The sequence below is a fragment of the Histoplasma capsulatum genome, assembly GCF_000150115.1.
Source record: "Histoplasma capsulatum G186AR genomic scaffold supercont2.8, whole genome shotgun sequence".
Classification (NCBI taxonomy): Eukaryota; Fungi; Ascomycota; class Eurotiomycetes; order Onygenales; family Ajellomycetaceae; genus Histoplasma; species Histoplasma capsulatum.
In genome coordinates, this window is record NW_025544808.1 from 1295798 (window position 1) to 1318260 (window position 22463).

Consider the following 22463-nt stretch of genomic DNA (forward strand, 5'->3'; position numbering starts at 1 on the left):
GAGTGAAAGCTTCAATTTTCCATAACAACTGTGCACATATTACTATATAGACTATCTAGCTAATAAAATGCACTTTCAGCCTCTTTCCCCAATAAATCCAACCAAAAATCCTCAGCTCTCAAAAGTACCAAAAAGTGTGTTTGTTAGACCACATTCCGGGTGTGCTATCCAGCAAGTTCCATGGGGGTGATAAATGGATAGAATGATACAAAACCACATATCTCCATCGATGCCTTGGTGTCCTAGACAAGAGCTATCCTAGTCCAGCTGCCCAGCTACTATTGTAGGGACCCTTTCCAAGCACAAAGTTGAAAACAGACTATACACAAATTGTCCTTCCGGGTTTACTCTGTACAGTGGTTCATAATCCGCTTGGAAGGGAAAAAAATCGAATTTTAAAGAAAAAAGCCAATGCGGGTATTTAGAAAACGTGTAAGGCAGATCAAAGTAATCAAGGGGAAGATGGTGTATCTAAGAAACACAAGCAAATGAAAGAAGAGGAAACTAGCAGCGTTGGAAATCGCAAAATAATAACAAAGGAAGAGAGGAGGGCGGGGACGGGGAAGAGGAGTAAGCAGAACGGATATAAGGTATAAAATTTGAACGTAACGGCGTGCTAGATCTCATTCGACCTTAAACACCGATAATATCATTTCCAAAATCAGGGAACCGGAGAATATAACCGCCACGACGATTGAAAAACGGAGACTCAAATTCTTCCTCAATCATCGCTTGAACATGGTTATAGCCTCCTCTTTCCGCCACTCCAATTCCATCTGCCCCTCATAAACCAGATCAATTATATGTCTCATACGATCATGTAGTTCTGAATACTGCGTCTCGCATTCTTTCAACACCTTTGCCACTAAACTGCGTGAAACGCCTGAATCATCTACATCTCCAAAATGTTTTTCAATACGCTTTTTCAGAGCATCGATACCGCGTCGCAGTTCCTTCGCATCGTACGAGGTGAGAAGTTTCTTCGCAAAAATCCGTGAATGGCTGGCACGGAGGGCGATATCGGTCGGCGTCGCAGCTGTCTGGAGGAGGGATTCCGTAGACTCGATAAAGTCAAGCATTTTACCAAGGGGCCGGCGGATCACGGCATCTATATACAACCGCAAGTGTTCGTGCAGATCATGCGCAGCTCGATCTTTCCACTCAGCGAGAATCATGTTATCGCGACAGTCAACTTCTTCAATGTAGTTGTTCATATTCTCAATCAAGAGGATATGATAATTCAGTGCTTCTTTGTCTTCTGGGTCTTGACCGCCTCCGGACGCAACATGTTGCTGGCCAGGTCCCTCTTTGGCAATAAACTTCAAACTATCCCACATGGCACGGTTGATTCTTTCATAGGCATCGTTCACACAGGAACGTATATCAAAGCTCTCTTGTGAGGCTAATGGGAGCATACTTTCGATCGATGCAGAGAAATTTGGGAAAATTCTCATGAATGAGATAACTCCTTTCCGCTTGTTCACCATGACTTTTGTTTCTTCAATGGCCCGGATTTGTTCGTCGACGAACTGATTGAAAAGTCCCATTAAACGAGAATGAATTTTCTGGAGACTGTGAGCAATGAACTCCTGGCTGGTTTCATCAAAGGTTGACAATTTCCTCTCCAGAGCCAACAGGATGCCAACTCCTTGCCTATTTAACTTGTCAGCTCAATGGATGTTTTTTGGAGTTTCGGTCGCGTAAACTTACAATGGGTCTGTTCTAATGGACCACTCCGCTAGATTCTGTATATCAGTGATCCAAGAAGAAAATATTTCTTCCATAATCTGCTCCACCTTCTTGGCCATCTCGCGATCTGGGTCATAAAACTCGTTGATGTTCAGGTTGGGTAATCTTCGGTCCGCTGGCCGAGCAGTTAAAATCAAATCCTGGAATTCAATGCTTGAGAGTGACGTCATATGAAAGAATTTCACCACGAAATTTTGCTCCGCAGCAATTAGTTTCGTTGTATCTTCTAATGAACCGCCGAAAACTTCATAAGCCTCAATCTTTCCATCAGATTTGTCCGTTACGGGCATTCGCGAGGTGCCCGCGACACGAACCGTTTTGCCTCGCCTCACGGTCAGCTTCCGGGCAGCGGTGGTGATACCCTCTCCATCACGTTCCTTGTCATGATGTGTGAATAGCAGCTCTTGGTCGTCACCTGAAGGCTTCCGCCCTTCGCGTTTCCAGGCCATAATATTATCCCTGAACTCGTTCTGATATGTTTTCTTCATCTGTTGTTCATATTGCGTGGTAATGGCAGTCCAATCCGCCGTGCTGACCTCACGAGCGAAAAGCATGAAAGCGTTATACATCCAAAGTTCTTGTCGGGCAGTATCATGAGCACCCAAGAAAATTTTTCCTGATTTAGAGCTTGAAATTAAATCCATCGCTTTTTGCTCCGCAATTTTGAAAGAAAGCCCCATGTACTGCTTTAAACGTTGGAGGAAAAGCTGGGCTTCGTCACGGTATTCCCCCTTTTTCTCCTTCACCGCGCGCATCTGGCCAACTTCCGCATCTGCGTAGATTCCAATTGCACCACGGTCGCCAGCAGCATCAGCTAGTCGCCTCTTATTTATTCTAATGTCAGGATCAATCATCACCATTGCTTTGTATAGGATGGCAAGGGAAGACTCGGCTTCTTCGACACCGTCTGTGCTGCTAAGGGATGCTTCTCGGAGAGGTCGGAGGTCAACGGAAGAGATGGAAATGGTTTTGAGGAGATTTTGTAGTTCATTTTGGAGAAGTTTTTGATTCGCAGTTTGGACCTGTAACCCTTGAGATTGTGCTTCGATATAAGCAACATCATCCACTAGGGTCTAAGGTTTGTTAGTACTTTAAATGCCATATGCGTAAAGGTAGGAGGAGGACTTGCATTGAGTTCATGTGAGTATAGCATCAGTAGACCATCCAGTTCATCACACTCGGCAATTGCTTTGTCAAATAGTTTTGCGAGCTGATCTACCTTGCCTTCTTGCTGTTCAAGATGTCCTAGCCAACTACTTGCTTGCACCCGTCCTATCTCGCGCCGGACATCTGCCTCAAGATCATCAACCCGTTTGTCCTCACTCAGTTTCCCATGCCATCCTATGTCACTTAATATATCATCGAAGGAAGCTCCCCTACCCTCCAAAAGGCTTGGGTCGATTGCGAGCGCCGTACAATAATTTGCCGTATTATCCTCACGGCGCGGACGCCGACGTTCTGCTTGTGACGGTGACACTTTCGAGGAGGCAATTTCCGGTGGACTAGCTATAGGAGTCGAAATCCCTTTGGATGGCTGAGGCTGGAGTGCAGTCTCCGTAACCTGGACATTAGCCACTTCTTCAGCCTTCGAAATTTCTGTTGGAGGAACAATAGACTGCGTATCCTTCGTAGATGGTTCTGTCCAAGGAGGAACAGTAGTTTTAACGGAATCATCGGTCATGGTCCTGGATTGGGGCGCTGGAATCACGCCAGTAATACCATCTGGTTCCTCCCCACTCTTCCCTTTGCTGGCCAGTAATCTATCTGCCGCACCCCCAGGTCTAGGTTTGAAAGCGCTATAAGCGGTAGCTGCTTTTCGCAGAGTAGACGCGAGTTCGGCAGGCTTCTTTTTCACCATTGGACCAAGTCCTGGACGATGTGTCTCTCCTTTTTCTTCCGTTAGAGGCTTCTCAAGTGATTCAGCGAGAGAAATAGGCGTGGTGGACGATGAGAGCTTTCTAGGTATATCGGATATTTCGCGCACAATAGGACTTTCCCTGGCGTCAGGTGAGGATTTTTTAACAACTTCTTCAGGTTCGTTTACCGTGCGAGTATCAGATTTGGTATTGATACTAAAGTCTCCAGAACCTGATCTTCGCAGCATTGGAACCTGTCGTTGCGCGCTCGCAGACTCCGAGGTGCCTAGGGATTTCTCGCTCCCTCTAGAAAGAGAGCGGGCGTCAAGGTTTCGGTGATTTTCTGGAGTGAAAGGAGCGATGAACCGACCCTCCGTCTTACTCTTAATCCCTTGTTCCTCAGAGCTACCTTTGGACGTTGGAGGACGTTGCAACGTGGCAGGAGCAGAATGCTCAAAAGCACCCAACGGAGTTGGTTTACTTTTACGAGCTTCGGAATCAAATTGAGCACCCGATTCAGAACTGGACATCTTACTATTTTCAATTGATCGAACGTTATCACTCGGAGCTGGCGTTCGTGCCGGACGAATGCCATTTTCGTTGACAAACTGTGATCTAGCTTGGTTTCCCGTAGAACTTGATAAAGGATTGGGTGCTGGAGATATACCAGGTGGCCGGGCTCGCGGGGACTGGGCCGCCTGAAATGGCGTCGGGGTGTGCGAATTGAGGGTACTGCTTGCGGTTGGATTCGAAGATAAATCACCACGAAACCCTTCTTGCTGGGGCGTTTTAGATGAGGCGAATTCAGAGTGCGGGCTTTGCCCTTCATCCTGCCCCGGCGGAGCGTGCAGGAACTGTTCCTGAGATGTCTGTATTCTTGGTTCTCTTGCTCCATCACGACTTGGAAAATGATTGGTAGGATACAGTGGTTGAGGCGTGTTGGATTGATTTTGCGCGGGCCTGGCCTGTGGCCCAGAACCATCTGGACGGTCTAAGGGGAGACCACGCGATCCTGGGGAAGGACCATTTTGCGCGCCAGGAGCCACAGTACCGGTAATTGTATCTCGATCGCGAGAGTCGAAACCAAGGAGCTCTGGTACCCTACCACCAGTGTACTTTTTATAGATCTTTACCAAACTACCAATAAAGAAGTCCCTCTCCTTTGGAGTTGCAGCCTGCCAATAGTAAGGTTTGGATACAGTCACCACAAATCCAACATTCGATGCCCATATTTTCTGTTGTTGCTCAGAATTGCTTGACGCAGGCATATGTTCGTAAATCTGGATATGGGATAAATCGTCCAACAGCCATGTTTTGCCGATTGAAAATGTGCCGTCATTATTCTCTCTTGCCTTATGCATGCGAACCCTCCCAGACTTTCTCACCGAAACGATTATCAAACGAGGCTTTTTGTTTTCAGGGGGTGAGCTCGGCGGGGCAGGTGTTGAGGGATACGCTGCATCCTCAGTAATTCGAATATGCGTAATATAGGACTCGAGAACTATTTGAAGCGCCTGGTTAGCAGCAGAAAATTACTCCAATAGAAAGTGAAAATTTTCTCCGGAAGCGCGGTGTCTTTCAGATAGGTCCCATAGGCATTATCCGTTAAATGTTTGCTTCCGTTACAAATGCTGCCAATGCGTTGCATAACCACAAGTATTCGGCGATCAATCCCGATATAAGGTAACCCACCTGAACCATCCACATCCTGCTTGCCAAAGCAGCATTGGATGAGCCGGCGCTTCTCATCGTCGAACCTCTCTGCTCTCGACATCCCCGTCGGCGCGGGGTTTGTGTTGCTACCGTTGCGCACACCCGCCATGGGACGTCGTTCCCTGGTGGGTGAGACATTTGAAGGCAGCCCCCGAGGGCGATCGCGGCTGTTCATGATCACAGTTTCGCCCGAATCGGATGCTGAGAGTAGATCATCGAGACACTTGGCATAATTCAAGCATATCAGACGGATAAATAGGACGAAATTCAAAGGAACAAGTTATGCCACGTTGGGAGCTGCAGTGGTTGGTATAGGGTTCGACAGGAACGAGGTGGTTGATAAGGGAATTGGTTATTTGGCGGGAACTAATAACTCGGGACGGGCGAGTTAGCGGCTCTTTCTTGCACCGATGTTATCGCACAGCGAGTTGGCCACCTTCTCATCATTTTGCATGTTTATAATCAAATATGACAACAATCACATAAGAAAAATAGATTAATTATATTAAGAATTATTTATAAATCGACTTTCACATGTATGAGCAGTATATTCAATAGTATTATATATACCACATTGAGATGTATTCTCATGAGAAATCTTTACTCTCTCTCTTTTCTCTTTATTAATGCTTTGTATACAATTTATTCCTTCTCAATTCTTGAAATATTTTTCTGAGCTATATATGTATAATCTCTCTCTTATTTTCTCTTTTACTTCGCACTTATAACTCTTAGTTTTTTATTTTTCTTCAGTAGAATAATAGTGCTAACTACGGAGTATATAACTAGGGGTTAGCGCCAAGCAGGAATCTTGGCACTGAGGTAAAAAAGAGAAGCATTTGATCGGGCTGAACCGCATGAGAATCGCCAAACTACAACACATCTCCAAGGTTTCTCTCAACAGCTGTTCAAGATCTAAGTCACCTGGCAATCGGCTTGCATTCATATACGAGAGCGAATTGGCGTTTCCCCCGCACCGCTGGCCTCCTAAAAACCATGCCTCCAAAAGGTGCTCCAACACGCATAAAACCACTACATTTGCAGACAATTCAGAAACTGCGAGTTAAGAGCCCGAATACTCATCAAGCAAACCCATGTCTTGCTGCCATGACAAGCGTTCTGAGTCAGCCCCCCGCCTCTCTCTTTTTTGCCGCAATTGCATAGAACTTTCTTATCTCATTTTGGGCAAGTGAGGGAACGAAAGAGATTGTGAAAATGGGCAACATATACTAATATGTATGGCTATGTTTTGGTGGCTTTTAGGTTGTTGGGCTTCAAACCGATCGGCGAGCAGCGGATGTTTCGCTTTAGAACAACAATTAAGAACCTGTATGGATAATGGTGTATGTTCCTTGCTCTCCCGTTTCTCCATTGCGCTGCGAGCAACCCCCAACTCCTTCATTTTCCTTTATTGTATTCTATTTGGTCTTTTGAATTGCAAGGACAATAGTTGGCTAATACAACAGCATTTAATTGGATTGTAGAAACCACAACGGAAAGGCAAGAGCACGATCAATTACCACCTCATGCGAATGTTTCCCAAGATATCGGGACCGAGAAAGAAGGACGGCGTGTTTCACTGAGCTTCTACTTATACATCTTATATTCGGTTCTGCTCCATTTTCGCTAGAGCTTCTAGTTATTTTATGTCAGCACATTTCATCTTTTGTATTATATCTAGGTCCCCTCGAACGAACACGGTGAGGTTACTTGGTAGCCCAGGATTCCCAATCCTGGCTTTAGTTTTGTTTGTTCTATACGGTTCAGAGAAATCATTTGCGACTGTATGAGTTGCCATGTGCTATGTTGCATAAGATGCTCCAATCGAGTGTTGGACTATCTGGCCAGGTGCAAGGAGAGCGAAAAAACGAGGATTCTAATACCATCTGCAAGATAGCTGGATTATCTTATACAAGAAATTGCTTCCCTTCTTTTCTTGTGGATTTTCAGAATCAAAAGAGTCATGTATGATTCATCCACGTCACGCCATTCTTCGTTAATTTACAGGAAGAATTTCATGACCCCATACTTGAGTCAAAAATTCACTAGTTGAGGTAAAACAAAGCCCGTTACCATTGACCCTGGCGGATTTTAGCAGCTTATCAAAAAACAAATTTCCACCACCCTCGCTGGACTGATGCATAAACAGGACTGCGAAAAGGTAGACAAGATGGGACATTAGACGAAGACCATTGGCCGTCAAACACGTTCGAATTTCAGTACCAATCTGTTGTTGGATGGCCGGACAGTGTATGCATCGATAGGCTCAATGCCATCGTCATCGATAATCTTGCTTGTGAAGTCCGAATAGATTGCAGCTACGACGAGTTTTATTTCTGATTGGGGCAAAAACAGCGTTATACTTGCTGTCCAAAAGGAAACAAAACGGATTCGTTTGGGGGGCGACGATGGGGGGTTTAATCACAACTTACCCTGCAGAGCTAAATTGCTCCCAACACACATCCGTCCGCCGCTCCCGAATGCCCATAACCACCGCCTCATGTTCCCCAATTCCACCGAGTCCATTGGTTTGAGCCATCGGTCAGGTAAAAACGACCCTGGGTTTGGGGAAACATCGTGGTTTCGATGGAGTGAGTATGCTTGCGCATTTACTCGAGTTTTCCGAGGAATTTAAAATCATCGTATCCCGCGAGAGTTGTAGATGGTGCTGGCGTTATTGGGGGTTGTATACCTGGGATCGGAGAGTGGAGGCGAAGCGTTTCCATAACGATTGCACCCAAAAGTGGTAAAGCATCGATAGCTTTTGGGTGCGGTAACTCGGTTGGGATTTCAGGGACTGATTGGGCTATTATTTTTGGTGAAAGCGTCTCCAATTCTTCGAAGCTCTCCCTGCAAATCAGGATTCCTCGATAGCTCCCGGTGAAAATAAGTAAGGGCAACAGCGCTAGTTTCATGATTAGCGGCAAGATGGTCAACATCTCGCAGGCTAACTCGAGACGCTGTTGCTTCAATGACTTCAAGGTTATCTCTGGTTAGCTTCTTTAGCAAAGATTGCTTAACTTGCTTATATACAACCGGTTCGCAGGCCGGATCTGTCGATGCAAGAAATTTTTCCGCATAATCGATCATCTCCAACCCCCAGTTCTCCATAACTTGGTTAGCCTTGTCACTCCATTTGGAAATTAATGGGATCTTTAGCATTTTGGCCAAATACGTCATCCTGGGAACTTGGTAAAAGAATTCAAATGGCTTTCGTGACTGATAGACTCTGAACCAATCTCTCGCGGTAGGAATGTCCTCCAAAAAATTGGTGCCAGATGCGAGCCCAAATATATATGCGGGAACAAAATCCATCGCTATAGCATTGATAAGCCCATGAACTTCTACATTGGCCTGAAATTGTATGTTCTGCTGGAGAACTGGTAGGAGATGTCGGCATATGATAGCCTGCGATATTGCGGCCATGTGTGGAGAAGCTTGCAGATAAAATTTGGAATATGTTTGCGCACCGAATGGGGTTTGGTCCCCTCCGTTGAGAACATGCTATCCTTCAATGCATGTCAGTCAGATCTAGATGAAAACTGGGCGTTCCACAGAGGCGGAAAAGTCAAAACAGATAACATACCCGTAAGCACCGAACACGCGAGGGTACCAGTCACGTTTTTCAAACCCACCAGCATAGACAGTCCGAATCCCGCCGTCGACACAATTTACGGATATTTCTGATGGCTCCAATCGAACGATGGGTCCGTATTTTTGGTGCGCTTTGTAGATGGTCCTATTCCCCTGCATCCGGAAGCGATTCCATAATATTCATGCAGGGGACGCCGGAGCAGAGATATCGGTGTTTGGTATTTTAGATAGCGGAGATATGAAGACTGGGTATGAAAACTATTTATACAAACAAGGAAGTAGGATGCCAACAGCAATCACGCCGGCAAGATGAATCTGTAAACCATGTCAATTTTTTGGGAGCCTTGCCTGGGAAACCCTGGAGCAGTCGGAGTCGAGGGGCTTATTGTGGGCGTTTACTTGTCCTTCATGCATGAGGCACTCAACCACAATAAACTCCTTGCGTAGACTTATAATTCTCAGCCACTTGGCCATGTGATATAAAGTCTGTAGCCTTGGAAGGTTAGTTACTTCCGGCGTACAGTCGAATGGTGCTCGAAAAATCTGGAATTCCACATCTTTTTTGAGCCTCATTCAACTTTTAGTGCCACTAAAACAATCTATATATAATTATTAGTCATTATATTTTTCAGGCTCTAACCCTCTTATCTACCTTGCATTTTTCAATATAGTGCTAAATTCTACACTTCTTGAAAGTGATGAGAAGCAATATGACGTTTATTAATAATATTGATCATGGATGTGTTTTAGATGGGATGGGATGGAATTCATCTGGTTCAAATTTTGCCAAGAAATTTTGAGCTTCATTCAACTGGAACCACTAGTTCAGTTACTTCCAATGTTCTTCTACACTGATCTAATTTCTATAAGCACTGACTCATACAATACTATGGTACTCTCTTTGCTCTTCTTTTCCTTTCCCTTCTTAAATGATTTGTCCTTTGTGGCATTTATGAAGTGCTAGCGCCGAATTCAGTAGCCCACCAGTTACAGGTTTCTTCTACAAATATTCATTGTTCATTATCGGAATTTAAACATCCTACATTCTATTGCATCATCTGCCATCCGACCACGGTAGATTGAAATGATGTGGTGTCAGCAACAATTCAGTTTTCATTACTGTACTGCATGCCTTCGCGCACGCCATCTTGGGGCAACTTTTCACCGTGCTGATGAGGCTGTCTCAGCTAGAATCAAAGGCCTTTTGCAACATGCACAACAAATTCAAACAGCGGATGGTAACCAAGAGAAGCAGAATGGGTCACCCAACGCAACTGAGGGCGCAATGTCGAGAAGACCATCCATACTGGCCGACGAATCGATGTTAGAGGTTAGTGGATCTTCGCGCAAAATCATGTGGGAGGCAAGTTTCTCTGAGGATTTGAAAAAGATGTCAGTGCCGAATCTGTCCACGACGCTTAAACGACGCAAGCAAGCCAATGCGAGTACCGTTTAAGCCTCTCCAAGCCCGCCCAAGTGGGTACACCCAACTATTGAAAAGTCTCCATCATATAGCAGCTTCTCGCCGCTTCTCAGAATCGTATATCAACCTACACCCGAAGGGAAGACCCTAGCATGTTCGAGGCGGAGCGCGAAGCGATCCTCAGAGAAACTATATAAAAACGATTCACTGCGGCGGGCCTAATTACACCCCAAGGACTCAGCTCACTAGCAAACGAGTGCATCGTAGATGCAATCGCCTGCGGCCAGTTCCGGGATATCTGGCGCGGCAAGGGAACCAACGTTGAGCGCGATCATATGGCTATACCAGCAGCCCTTATATCGACACCGCGGAGTTCTTACCAAATGAGATTATTCAGAAACAGGACATTATCCCACCGTGGATTGAGAAAGAACAGAGGATGGCCAAGGACATTGAGCGTTTTTGGAAGCAGTTGCGTAATGATTGGGAAAAACACATTGTGCAACTCAATGCAAGGTCTCTGGAGAGTTAGATCCTGCGTGCATAGGGTTATGTAGCTGCGGAAGCACGGTTGGACAATAATGGAGGGAGTGGGTCAAATGGGATTGTAGATGAGGAATCCGCTGAGGGGATGGATACAGAAGGTGGGAACAAGGTTCGAATTAAAAATGAAGGAAGTTTCATCCCGGACCCCAAGTCCCCAACTATCTCCCATCCGACACCTGAGAACCAACTCTCCGAACTTCCCCGTGTAACATAAACCAAGGCTCTGAACCCATGGCACCCCTTCCGAACTTCAGTTTCTGCCATTCGTCTCACACTCTGGGATTACGTCTATCTAAAAATCAAATAGGCTTACCACAACCTGGCGATCAAAAAGCTAAATTCACTAACAGAGCCCTACCCCTCGGTCAGACGCCCTACCTGAGGCTGGAGCGAGAATTGTTCTCCTGTTACGCTGACGTGGCTCTGTCTCTACCAGCTGAGCTGCAACGTAGGGAAGCAGAGAAGCCTCACCATTCTAGTCACGGTGTTCCTCACAAGGTCCATGAGAGGGGTTTAAAGTCTATTTCTGGAGTAGAATTTGCGATTTATGAAGTGGATCGGTGTAAGCGATATGGATTTAAACCATTCTGGCGGATCTATGGAATCGGAATGATAATACGACAGCCTAAACTCTCACATGAATTCCATGCACTTGTAGAACGGGTATTTTGGGAGGAAGTTTTCTTAGGGCATTGAACATGCGGTTAAGAGCACTGTGCCTGTCAAGGGGTGACATGTCCATTCCAGCACCTTTTTTTAAATGGATCACGAGTGATGGCATTGTGTGGCGCGCATGGGCATAACCGGTCGAACTCTTCTGAGGCTCGCAAAAGGTGTGGTGAGGATCGATAAGGAAATATTGCTAGTGACAATTGAAGGTAAGATGGTACGGCAAAAATGCATCATCGTGATCATGTTTGTCATGCCCAGCGCTTTTTCCAAGACGGGGGATTGCAACTGCAATGCAGATATTAGATATTTAACGGCCCCAAAATTGCTAGTTTAGAAAAGCCTAGCGCATAGGAAAGTATGTTACGAGGATGGATCTTGTCACCTTACCCCGAACGGGGTCCCTCTGGATGTCGAGACCATAACTATATGCCTGGCAAGATCACCCTATGTAGAAAAAAGGAAATGCGTGTGGATCACACACTCAGAAATTGCAGAGCCAGGCAGGTAGACTTCACGGCAGGCAATACTATACTCAGTCGGCATTGCAACATCATATCCTCATCCATAACGGCGGGAGCGAAATTACCGTCGTATCCTTCATATTATCCTGTCTCACTTGGTTGTCATCAATTTGTTGGAACTGATAATAAGCGCATAATAAGCGGAATACCGAATAAGCGGAATTCAAGAACAAAACTATTGACATTGCTGCATATACGGTGGACGTGTCTGGCCCGGCAAAGTATTGGAGGAAAGAAACGCCAGAGCCTGTATGCTCAAGGGATGGTTCATGGATGCGAATAAAATTCAACAGGGATCGGTGGTCAAATGCGTAACCCAGAAGTACCCCGGTAATATGAAATACGGAACCCAACAAAGCACGGGTATAAACTGCATTTCGCCTTCTTCGTGGAGGAGGACTTTGCGGCGGCACGGCCTCATCATCAGCGAGCGGGAGAGTCCGATCTGGCGATTTGTCTTCATCATCACGATAGGCCGTGAGGTGATCCTGTAGCACAAGATGGAAAACAATTGGCACCATCATCATTGGGATGGCGAGTATTTTCATCGCGACCCAGCAGATGTGGAGCAGCTTCTTGTCCGCAAAGCCGCGCAAAGAAGCGATCCAGCCCAAGTCGGGATCGGCAATCGACGGCAGCGATTCCGGTTTCATTGCCGCGGAGAATGTAGCACGAAGAGGGATAATAAATGGGCGCCAGGGAATTTTCGGATAGTCATTTTTGGGCCAACCAGCTTGTGCCATATCCGAATCGCCAAAAGGGAGTCGTGATATGACCTCTAGATCTCCCACCCAGACTTCATTTACAGCGTTCCCAGGCTCGAAAAAATTGGGAGAGCGGACCCCAGTGACTGCAGAGACTTTATTACCCATGATGCGAAGGAAATGGGCGGAGGCGCTTGTAGAAAGAGAATAACGGAAAGGAGTGTGGAAGGACAAGCAAGGAGTGTATATATAATACGGATGAGACGAAAGGAGCGGTAGTGTGCGTGTTGTGCTCAAAATGACTAGAAAACGAGCCCTTCCTCTGTTTGCACGGCAGATTCAGGGAATCTACCCTGGATACCGGATCTATCGGCGAGAGCCAGAGAAAATTGGTAAGCAGACGTCTCACTGTTGTGCAATGTACTGGTATGATAATCTGCCAATTCACAACAGCTCTCGCGGAAGGCATCATTCAGGCCAAGGGCCAGCATCGCAGTTTCTGTGTATGCAACAGCGCATAGCAGTGTGTTCCAGGCATTCAGGCAGAGAATTGGCCATACAGCAAACCCTCATAGGAGGTGGGTGTAGGTTTTCATGCAGCTTCGCAGTCCCAAAAGGTTTCATGGTGTGTCGAAGTTGAACCATCGGAGCTGTGCAGCAGATACAGCAGATATCCAAAGGTAGAAGCTGTACGTCCATCCCTTGCCATCGCATTGGTATATATGGATAATCGACTGGGAAATCGAGTGAACCCACACTTCGGTTTGTAACACCAGGAATCTCTCACCATTGCAACAGAGGCCGCTGCGAAAAGTTGTGTCTCACGCTAATAATTTACCCCGATACATCCTTACTAGTGTATTGCATCTCCAGGCCACACCACCTGGGATTTAGGCAGCGAGCTAGTGGGCAAGCTAGGGACATTGGCCTCTATAAGCCTCCTGGGACTCCCTATCCTTTTCATCAAGAGATGGAATACCAATACTTAATACCGGTATTAGCATTTCAGCTTAAATTCTTAGCGTAAGTCAAAACTTTTGCAGGAAATTCTGCACAGGCTTGGTTATTTATTCTGTGTTAAAAAAAAATACGGAGGGAGGATTCCCATAGGCTAGGCAACTGTTTGAAGACTCGCAACCACTCTACGTATCTCTCTGTCACATGGTGAAATCTTGGAAACCTATTCCAATTCAATTAAAGAGCGTTTGCCGTGAAGTATATCCTCCGATCGAATAGGGAGCCTCCTAAATCTTTGCTGAAGGAAGCTATTCAGTCCAGGATGATCCCACGCAGCGATTGGAATTCCGCAATCGCACAGCAAGAGAATCTCTGTTGGTCCCTTTGACAGCAATTCACATTCCTGGCTGGGGAAGAAATGCGGTTGAAAATTGGCTTAAAGGTTTCTACCAATCATCCAATCCAGATGGGCTGGTATTTATCAGAGGGTCTCTGCTTCCACAGCTATTATCAGCCTGTAAGTGGCAGAAAAGGTGATGGGTGTGGTGTGATTGTGACAGAGCATGCGGTCATGCAGCCAGGCCAGAAACTGTAGGTAGGGCTCCTCATCCAATAGCATTAGCTCACGAGATGGGTTGGTTGCCCTCGGGCAGCGGGGCTGGTGTCGATTAAGTTGGCAATGAATTTCGGCGCTTAATCTGCAACAAATCATTTGTTCAAGACCACTCAGCCCAGTTCGAACAATGTGCTAGCCAGTGGCCACCATGATAGCTTGGGAATCCCAGCACTTCCTTGTGGTGTTCCTTCTGCGTACATTTTCCGGCGTGGATACTGAATAATGGTGGCTCTGGGGATCACGATGATCCGCACTTCTCACTGCCTTTCTCTGGCTTCATGTTGCTCTCCCTCCCATTTACCTCACGAGTTGAACCAATCACTCGAGCGGCGTCCGCAGATTCCTGTTGCGAATCCAAGAACGATTTTTAGCGTTGAGTCTCCTCGCATGGATCTTATATCTGGCATAACCCCGCAGAGTGGTAAACTCTACTTCCTTTGTTATAGTGGTGGAAGTGACCTGGATTGCCTGGGAGCCTTTATTCCTGGCATGTCGGATGCGGTATAACATTTGGAAGATCAAGAGATGTCCGCTTCACGGTTGCCATCTTCTCCCTCTGTTACTTGTTTTCTCCTGCTTTTGATTCAGGCCTCTATTGTCCATACGGCCTCAATTCGGTCAATCAACATTTTCAAAGGCCCGGCTCCAGCCCCAGAGGACGGCCCTCCACTTTCGGCTTCTGCGACTCGCGATCTCAATCTCCTCTGGAGAGATATTGTCGCCATAGTAGGCGCATACGTCGGCACAGTGGTTATATTCCTGGGCTGCCTTCTCACAACGGGGAGACGGCTAAGACGTAGCGCGCAACAGTCCAACCGGACTCTTGACATGGAAATGGTCAAGCCGCAAAAACCGACACTTAACGCTGCAATAAGCCCCGCAACACCAAGCAGACTTTGGCTAACTCCAGAAAGCGGAGTAGAGTCTCATACCTGGCCAAGCCCAAAGAAGGGGAAATCCACCTTCAGCATGCCTTGGTCAAACACTTCTAGGAGTCCTACGTCGCCGATCTCCCAAACTGGGAGTATGGCCACATTCGATGAGACTGTCGTTCAAGCGGACCGAATAAAAGCCCAAGATGAAATGGAGCGGCTCTACGCCGCTGTTATGGAGCATGACGCAAAGCAATCTCGTTCTGTGTACGATACGAACGAAGACGATAACACTTCGCCCGTACAGCAACAAGCCACATCATCCTCTCCTGAATCTATTGAAGTGCCTCCAGAATTTCGACATCTAAGACAGCCTGCACTACCTGTACTACCTGTACATCCACAGCAGGCCCGATTGAAGAACCTGCCCACATTTCCACCTCCCAAAGATCCTTCAGTGCTCCAAGTACAGCGACAGCAGCATCAGCAATTGCCCTCCTCGCCTCTATCGCCAATGGCTCATCGGTTATCGAGGCTTTCTAATCTTTCATTCCTCAGCTCGCGTTCTCGTGACACTACGACTAGCGGAAAAGCCCGAAGGAAGTCGGTGCGAAATCTTCCAATCTCACCTCCCATGTATTCTCCTGAACTGACGTCGAGTAACTGTTCTGAAACCCAACCGCTATCACCTCGGATATACACCCCAGGACCTCCTCCACTCAATCCAGGCCAAAAATCTCTTGACCCCCCACCCCAGAAAGCCCCAACGCCTCTCAATATCAGAACCGGCAGTAGTAACTCGACGCTACCATTTCGCGCATTCTCCTCGCCTGCAAGTGCTACACCAACTAAAACCACGATCGTTGAGCGTCGGGAGAGCATGTTGAGGGCTGGTGGCCCTCGAACGGGGGTCCCGCACACGCCATATTCCCCTTACATGCCCTTCACGCCGATCACCCCTATTACTCCTAGCCATGTAGTAACCAGGAGAGAGTGGAAACAGAAAAGGAAGGAGAATGGACTGCGAGTACAACAGGAGGAAGATCTAGTCATGAGCGATGAGGATATGTGGGGAGCATAGACTTCACAGATAACTTCAATGTTCCACATACAAATCTTGTGACGGGATCTCTTTTCCTTCCCTTTTGTGCTTCTCATCTGTAGTTTTTTCTATATTGCTAGCAACTCTTTCCATCAGTTTCAGCATATATCAAGACTGTTTGTTACATCCCTCCTTGATGTTTCCCATGTCCCATTCAATTGCGATATCTTTTTTCTCTAGGTCACTCCCTGGTAAACGAAACTCGCCCATATTTCACCACTCTCCGATCTTTTTTAATGTATATTCAATATATACCCCAGCGTACCATATGTACTCATATGAATAATGAAATAATCACACTCGCTTAATAACCGCTTTTCATCGTCTTCTATTTTGCATTGCACGGAGGTTATGAGGGTTAGAGTAGTGGTGGCAGTGTTACCTCCAACGCCGTTCTGTAGGTAAGCGCGGAATAACTCAGAACACGGAGGTCATGGATCCAAATCTCGCTTTGGTCACTAATGTTACCGTAAAAAGGAAAGAGTCTACGAGAGTAGAGAAGGATACAGAGCTTTCAACATGTCTTGTATTTATTCCTAATGTCAAGGTTTTCCAACCCCTGTAACTTGCTGGTTTTCAAAACTTTTCCTTACTAGCCATAGGTACCGGAATTCATCGGTCTCCAGACAGGTCATGGTATATGACAAAATTTAGGAACAGCGCTATGTAGGGTCTCTGCTTTAAACAGCGATTATCCGCTTCTCTTCAAGGGGACTATTAGAAGTGGCTGCCGGGTGTCACAACCTTTGCGTTTTTCATGACCAGAGATCATTCCGGATCTGGGAATGTCTGTGGTAAATAGGCTTGCCTTCTAATTGCACGGAGAGTTGCGCTACCTTTCTTTTTTTCATGTGTTGAGGGCTATATTAATATATGGATGTTATTGTTCAGTCGACCAGATGCAAGCGCAAGGAAGGTCAAAATTGATAATATCTCTTCTCCTATCCCTTTCCATGATCGCCGAAGCACCATTAACTCAAACCCCTTTCCTGCATTTCTGAATAGCTTGTCCTTCTTCAATATTTCCAATTTCCTTTTCTTCTTCTAGCTCTTGAACCCATTATTTGCAAAGACTGCCCTGTCGCCTCATCAAGCAGTTTATATTTACGAGGACCGATTCTCCAGGGCAAAGAGCCCTCAACACCAATGGCGAAACAATTGAGGATTGTGCCATCGATAGCACATTTGCATTACCACTCACAACCCTGCAGCCAATGTCCATGTCCAGGTCAATTTCATATTTGAACCATGAATGATCCTTGCTTGCTGTCATTACGCAGCGTAAATCTTCCCAAATCATACTCCGTATCCTCTTCAGAAATGCCCAGCCCTATTTTTGTGCACGTCAAAAACGGGAAAAATTTACTCTGTAACCTTTGCGATAGATCCTAGCAATTTATTCCCATTCCAAGGATTCTTGTCAATAGCAGGTTGCGCTCGCCAAAAACTTACGTTTCCTCATTCATCTATACATAGGGGATAGCTGGATGCAGCGGCGGCGTCAACGCTGCTGTCGAACTTTTAGACATGCGCGTGCTGAACAGATATTGTTATCTAGACGCTCAGCCCACTCCATTATATTCACAGAACAATCAAAATCACCATCGACCTAAAGTATACGTCGGTGTGGAGACAAACGTAATCTGTGTTAACTTCACATCAATAGACAACATCACCAGCCCACATCGGCAATAGTATGAGCAGAACCTCAGGCTCGGTTTGGACCTTGGTACTGCTGTGCCTGAGACTACACGTCGGCTGACCCCTCGGGTGACTCACCTGAACTACGCTAGTGAAGGTCACCTGACCCAAAACAATTCTTGGCACAAAAAGGGTCAGCTGAGGATAAAACAAAAATGAACTTTTACCTTCTGATACATCTGTTAATACACACAGCAAAAATGAATATTGATTCTTTCTCAGATGATAGTGATCTATTAGATCATGATTTGGATCAAGAGCATTGACTTGAGGAACACACAGAAGTTTTGGATGAAAGCACAGTATGTGAAACTAGTCTTTTACTACTATTTGATTGCTTACTGACTAGTAAGCCAACCCATGAACCCATTATTTTGACAGATCGCCGGAGTACAAGCACACTTCCTACACAGGAAATAGAGCATATTAGTCTTATTCCTGAATATCCAGCAACCTCAGAAGGTGGATATACATATATCATTGGTACACAGTTGCTTGATGATGAGGATGCTAAAAAACCATGGTCACTGGTATGAATCACTAGTGGATGATCAGTATATTGCTAGTGAGATACTAATACATCCATGTCAACATAGATTCAATATGGAAAGTCACAAACTGCCCCTTCAAAAAAGACCTATTCATCATATCTACAAACATCTGTTATACAACATCAATATAAATGTTCTGGTATTCAACACTGTGAATATATACAACCAGATTTGATGAATTTTCAACATACCCAAGTTGATGAGGCTTTATGGCAGAGACTATCTGCTTGTCAAGTCACTTTAACTCCAGAGACAGACAGACCATCAATTCAGGCAGCAATTGGGTTTGTTATAACTGGTTTGTCACTAGTATTCTTTCAGTACAACACTAATATTATACTAGTATGTACTATGGTATAAAACGACAATTTGATTCACACCGTGCATGCGGTGAAAATTCTCTGCCAACATGCAAACCTGAATAATGAATCTTTACACAATCAGTAAGTATTTCAGGAGTAGATCTCTAACTAGTCATTGCTCAGAGGAACACTAGTTGATAACTGATAATGATAATAGAATGTTGCTGGTGTTTTCCAACCATATATTGCCTGTGTGAACTATACACCTCACAACTCAACTCACCTTTTTCTTGCAATATCAACAAGTTCTAGAATTAATGTCTTCTATTTGAATCAGCTTTTTGAGAGAGAATTACAAATTGAAGCTGAGTTATGCAGTGGCATATTTCCAACAAGCACTCAACGAACTCATTGCAGTAAGTTGCTCACTAATCAATAAGTAGTAGTTCATTGGTCATTAACTAATATACTCTAGATATTGATCATGCTCAGGGGTGAGGAATATTAGTACATCAATCATGCAATGTTACATTTGATATCCTTATTCCAATTGATCAGCAAAATAAACCCTATATTGCATTAAGATCCCATGGAATACATTCTCATCCACCACCTTTTCCATCATGAATACCAAGCAATATCACACGTGATGTTGCTCATCTGATTCATCGAATGAATGATCCAGATCTCACTCTCAGTATGTTACTTGTTACTCACTAATCATATACTAGTATTCAACTAATATCATTTACTTGTAGCTCTCTTTCTCAAGTCCCCGCAGGTCAAAGAACTCTGTCAAAGATATCATACAAATACCTTTGCTCAGATTCATGCAAGTTTAGTGAATATGAATTGAATTGCAGCTCTTATTTATAAAGAGTGTTTATTTCACTGTCCAGAAGGGAGAGATTTTGCAGGTGTTGTCTATCAATATGAGCAAGATCAACAAGACAACAATGTAAGTACCAGTCATTCATCAGTTGTCCATCAGTTATCCACTAGTGACTGATCAGTCTTGATAATGTGAATAGCCTTATATTCAGCGCATTTATGAGTCAAACAGTGAATTTATGATTTTCTGTGCATTCAAAGAACAAATCAAGGTTCTTGTCACACTAAAATCATTTGAAATTGATATGTCATTCAAATGGATTCAGAATCGACATATAAATGAAATTGTTCTTGCTACAATGTTATCAGAGCAAAACAAAAGTAAGTCATATCTCTGACTAGTATATTACTAATATCTAACAAGTGAACTACTAGTCTTTACCCTTCTGCGTGTCATTGTCAATACTGAAACAACTACAATGTACAAAGATCTATTTCTTAGACTTTTTACACTTGTTAAAGATGTAACAGAGCAGAATATAATCTTTCATCATTTGCATGATGATGGACTTTATACTGTTGTGATGGATATGGATACAAAGCAGATGACTGGTAAGTTAGTTACTGATAAATAAGTGATACTTGATCAGTAACTGACTAGTTAGGTCTGGGACTTGCTGTAAATGAAATCAACCCACAGCAGCGAGGATGGAAATGGCAGTTGAGAAATCTTATTATCTTCTGTCATATTCACTTTTTCCAAGGAATTGATCACACAATTGAAACTAGTTCAACTAGTTCTGATCTTCACCATCACATGCAAAGTCTTTTAACTTGCACCAGCTATAGTGACTACATGAAGCTATGCAGATTAATGATTGGTGAGTAGATATCATGACTGATTATTCACTGATTGGTTATCAGTCATTCACTAATAATATCATTCAGACAATGAGTCAACCAATGTTGCCAACTGAGCACACCACAAAATGCAGTCTGTTATTGCAGCTGGACTTAATAAACATTGCTCTTTCATAGCAACTGAAATTTATCAAGAAATTCAAAAGCATACAAATGCTGTTGAACAGACTCATAACAAATCTTTGATATGAGGGTGATATGCATCCTTACTTGGAACTGTACTTCAGTAAGTTATATCACTAATCATTCAGCAGTAACATACTAATCAGAAACTAGTGGCCGGACATTGAATGCCAGAGATGTTGATCAGCTCAAGATATACAACAAATTTGGTCTTCCACATAACAATTGATCAAATGCACTAAGTCAAAGATATTTCAACAGCATTGTCAGAGGTGAGATAACTTTGATATATTAGTTCTCTATTAGTGATTGACTAGTAATAGAACAATGCAAATGAGCTTGAGATGAGGAAGTGTTGGAGGAGAATTCTCTGCTAGACCAAGCCTCATCTTCTGGCAATATTTGAAATCAATCTCAATCACAGCATAGAAGTACCTCAGCAAGGTGTGTAATAACTAATTAAGGATTAGTATTTCACTAGTGCTAATATATCATTTTCTAAAAGAGGAACAAGAAATCAACAGTGCTCATGCACACCATCTGTAATATCATTACAAAGCAGTGAGCCACAGTCAAATCATTCACAAGCTCTCAAGTATGTTTAATACCAGTAGTGTCTTACTTGTGTGATATCAGTAACTGACTAGTGTAGTTCCAGTCAAGGACTATCTGTACCACTTCTCAGATGAGCTGCTTCAATGAATCTTCAGGAATTACAGATTTGTGAGAAGGAATTGGTTCTTAAAAATCAAGAAATGAATCTTCAACATCAAGCAGCTGAGATTGAGCAGTTGGAACTAAACAATTGATGTGCTCAGTTGGAATTGCAAAAAATGGAACAAGATTTTTTATCTCACTAGTCAAATATTAGTTTTCAACTAGTCATTTACTCAAAACAATAAAAATATATTGCATGGATTAGTAAAACAAAAAGAGTCATTTGAAATACTATATAATGGATATATATGTATGTAAAAAAATACATTGTAAAAATTGTAGATAAATTTCAATAAATGAAAATGCTGAGCAACAGATAAATATATATTAGATCTGAAATTCAATATCAAATATGACTGATCATTGACTGATAAAATAGTACAAATTGTACAAACATTACTATCTTCTCACTAGTAACTAGTAGTAAAGAACTAGTAGTTGCAAACTAAATAAAAAAGAAATTATATATCAACTAGTGTAATACCAATCATGACTAGTACTACACTGATATTCATAATTGAAAAAACACAACAGATCTTGAAAATTTTAGATGACTATCAGGCAATGACTGATAGTGGTTTAGTGGAGGGAATTTAAGAAAAGCAAAAATCATCAGTGCTATGACTGGTGGGGTATTAGTTAGTGACTAGTAGTCACTTTGATAAAAGAACTGTGAAAATGACTAGTGCTAAGCACTAGTCAATAACACAAAAAACATAATATGAAAAAAACTAGTCATGGACTAGTTGTAAGTAGTTATCCACTGGTTCTTAACTGGTCATTTCATCCTCCCCACCCTCTGATGCTTTCTCATACTCCTCTCCCTCCTCAGATTCCTCACCATCCTCCTCCACTTCCTTCTCAGAGGATTCCAACAGTTCCCCCTCCACCTCTGAGAACTCAACAACAACTGGTGCACCACTAGTTACTTTCAAGGGCAAAGAAAACAGCACCTTGTAACAACACTTCTCAAAATCTTTACAACAGGCTGT

General features: G+C 44.1%; 6 protein-coding genes across 6 annotated transcripts; 3 read left to right on the forward strand and 3 right to left on the reverse strand.

Moving 5' to 3' along the window:
- Positions 1 to 725: 725 nt before the first annotated feature.
- Positions 726 to 5493, reverse strand: HCBG_06224 (GTP-Rho binding exocyst subunit SEC3; the record flags this gene model as incomplete). The annotated part of the gene is made up of 5 exons (XM_045433273.1): positions 726 to 1653; positions 1711 to 2822; positions 2969 to 4095; positions 4141 to 5106; positions 5142 to 5493. The coding sequence occupies 5 exons, from the start codon at positions 5491 to 5493 to the stop codon at positions 726 to 728; spliced, it is 4485 nt and encodes a 1494-aa protein (XP_045286441.1).
- A 711-nt stretch (positions 5494 to 6204) lies between these two features.
- On the forward strand, positions 6205 to 7623 carry HCBG_06225 (mitochondrial 37S ribosomal protein YmS-T; the record flags this gene model as incomplete). The annotated part of the gene is made up of 3 exons (XM_045433274.1): positions 6205 to 6441; positions 6582 to 6661; positions 6803 to 7623. 3 exons carry the CDS (start codon positions 6315 to 6317, stop codon positions 6899 to 6901), a joined length of 306 nt encoding a protein of 101 aa, XP_045286442.1.
- Positions 7624 to 7927: 304 nt separating this feature from the next.
- On the reverse strand, positions 7928 to 9071 carry HCBG_06226 (uncharacterized protein; the record flags this gene model as incomplete). Its single annotated transcript, XM_045433275.1, has 3 exons — positions 7928 to 8293; positions 8352 to 8822; positions 8901 to 9071. 3 exons carry the CDS (start codon positions 9069 to 9071, stop codon positions 7928 to 7930), a joined length of 1008 nt encoding a protein of 335 aa, XP_045286443.1.
- A 928-nt stretch (positions 9072 to 9999) lies between these two features.
- On the forward strand, positions 10000 to 11095 carry HCBG_06227 (uncharacterized protein; the record flags this gene model as incomplete). The annotated part of the gene is made up of 3 exons (XM_045433276.1): positions 10000 to 10304; positions 10684 to 10862; positions 10893 to 11095. 3 exons carry the CDS (start codon positions 10000 to 10002, stop codon positions 11093 to 11095), a joined length of 687 nt encoding a protein of 228 aa, XP_045286444.1.
- Positions 11096 to 12103: 1008 nt separating this feature from the next.
- HCBG_06228 (uncharacterized protein) lies at positions 12104 to 12946 on the reverse strand (the record flags this gene model as incomplete). The annotated part of the gene is made up of 1 exon (XM_045433277.1): positions 12104 to 12946. One exon carries the CDS (start codon positions 12944 to 12946, stop codon positions 12104 to 12106), a length of 843 nt encoding a protein of 280 aa, XP_045286445.1.
- Positions 12947 to 14876: 1930 nt separating this feature from the next.
- Positions 14877 to 16304, forward strand: HCBG_06229 (uncharacterized protein; the record flags this gene model as incomplete). The annotated part of the gene is made up of 1 exon (XM_045433278.1): positions 14877 to 16304. One exon carries the CDS (start codon positions 14877 to 14879, stop codon positions 16302 to 16304), a length of 1428 nt encoding a protein of 475 aa, XP_045286446.1.
- Between the last annotated feature and the right edge of the window lie 6159 nt (positions 16305 to 22463).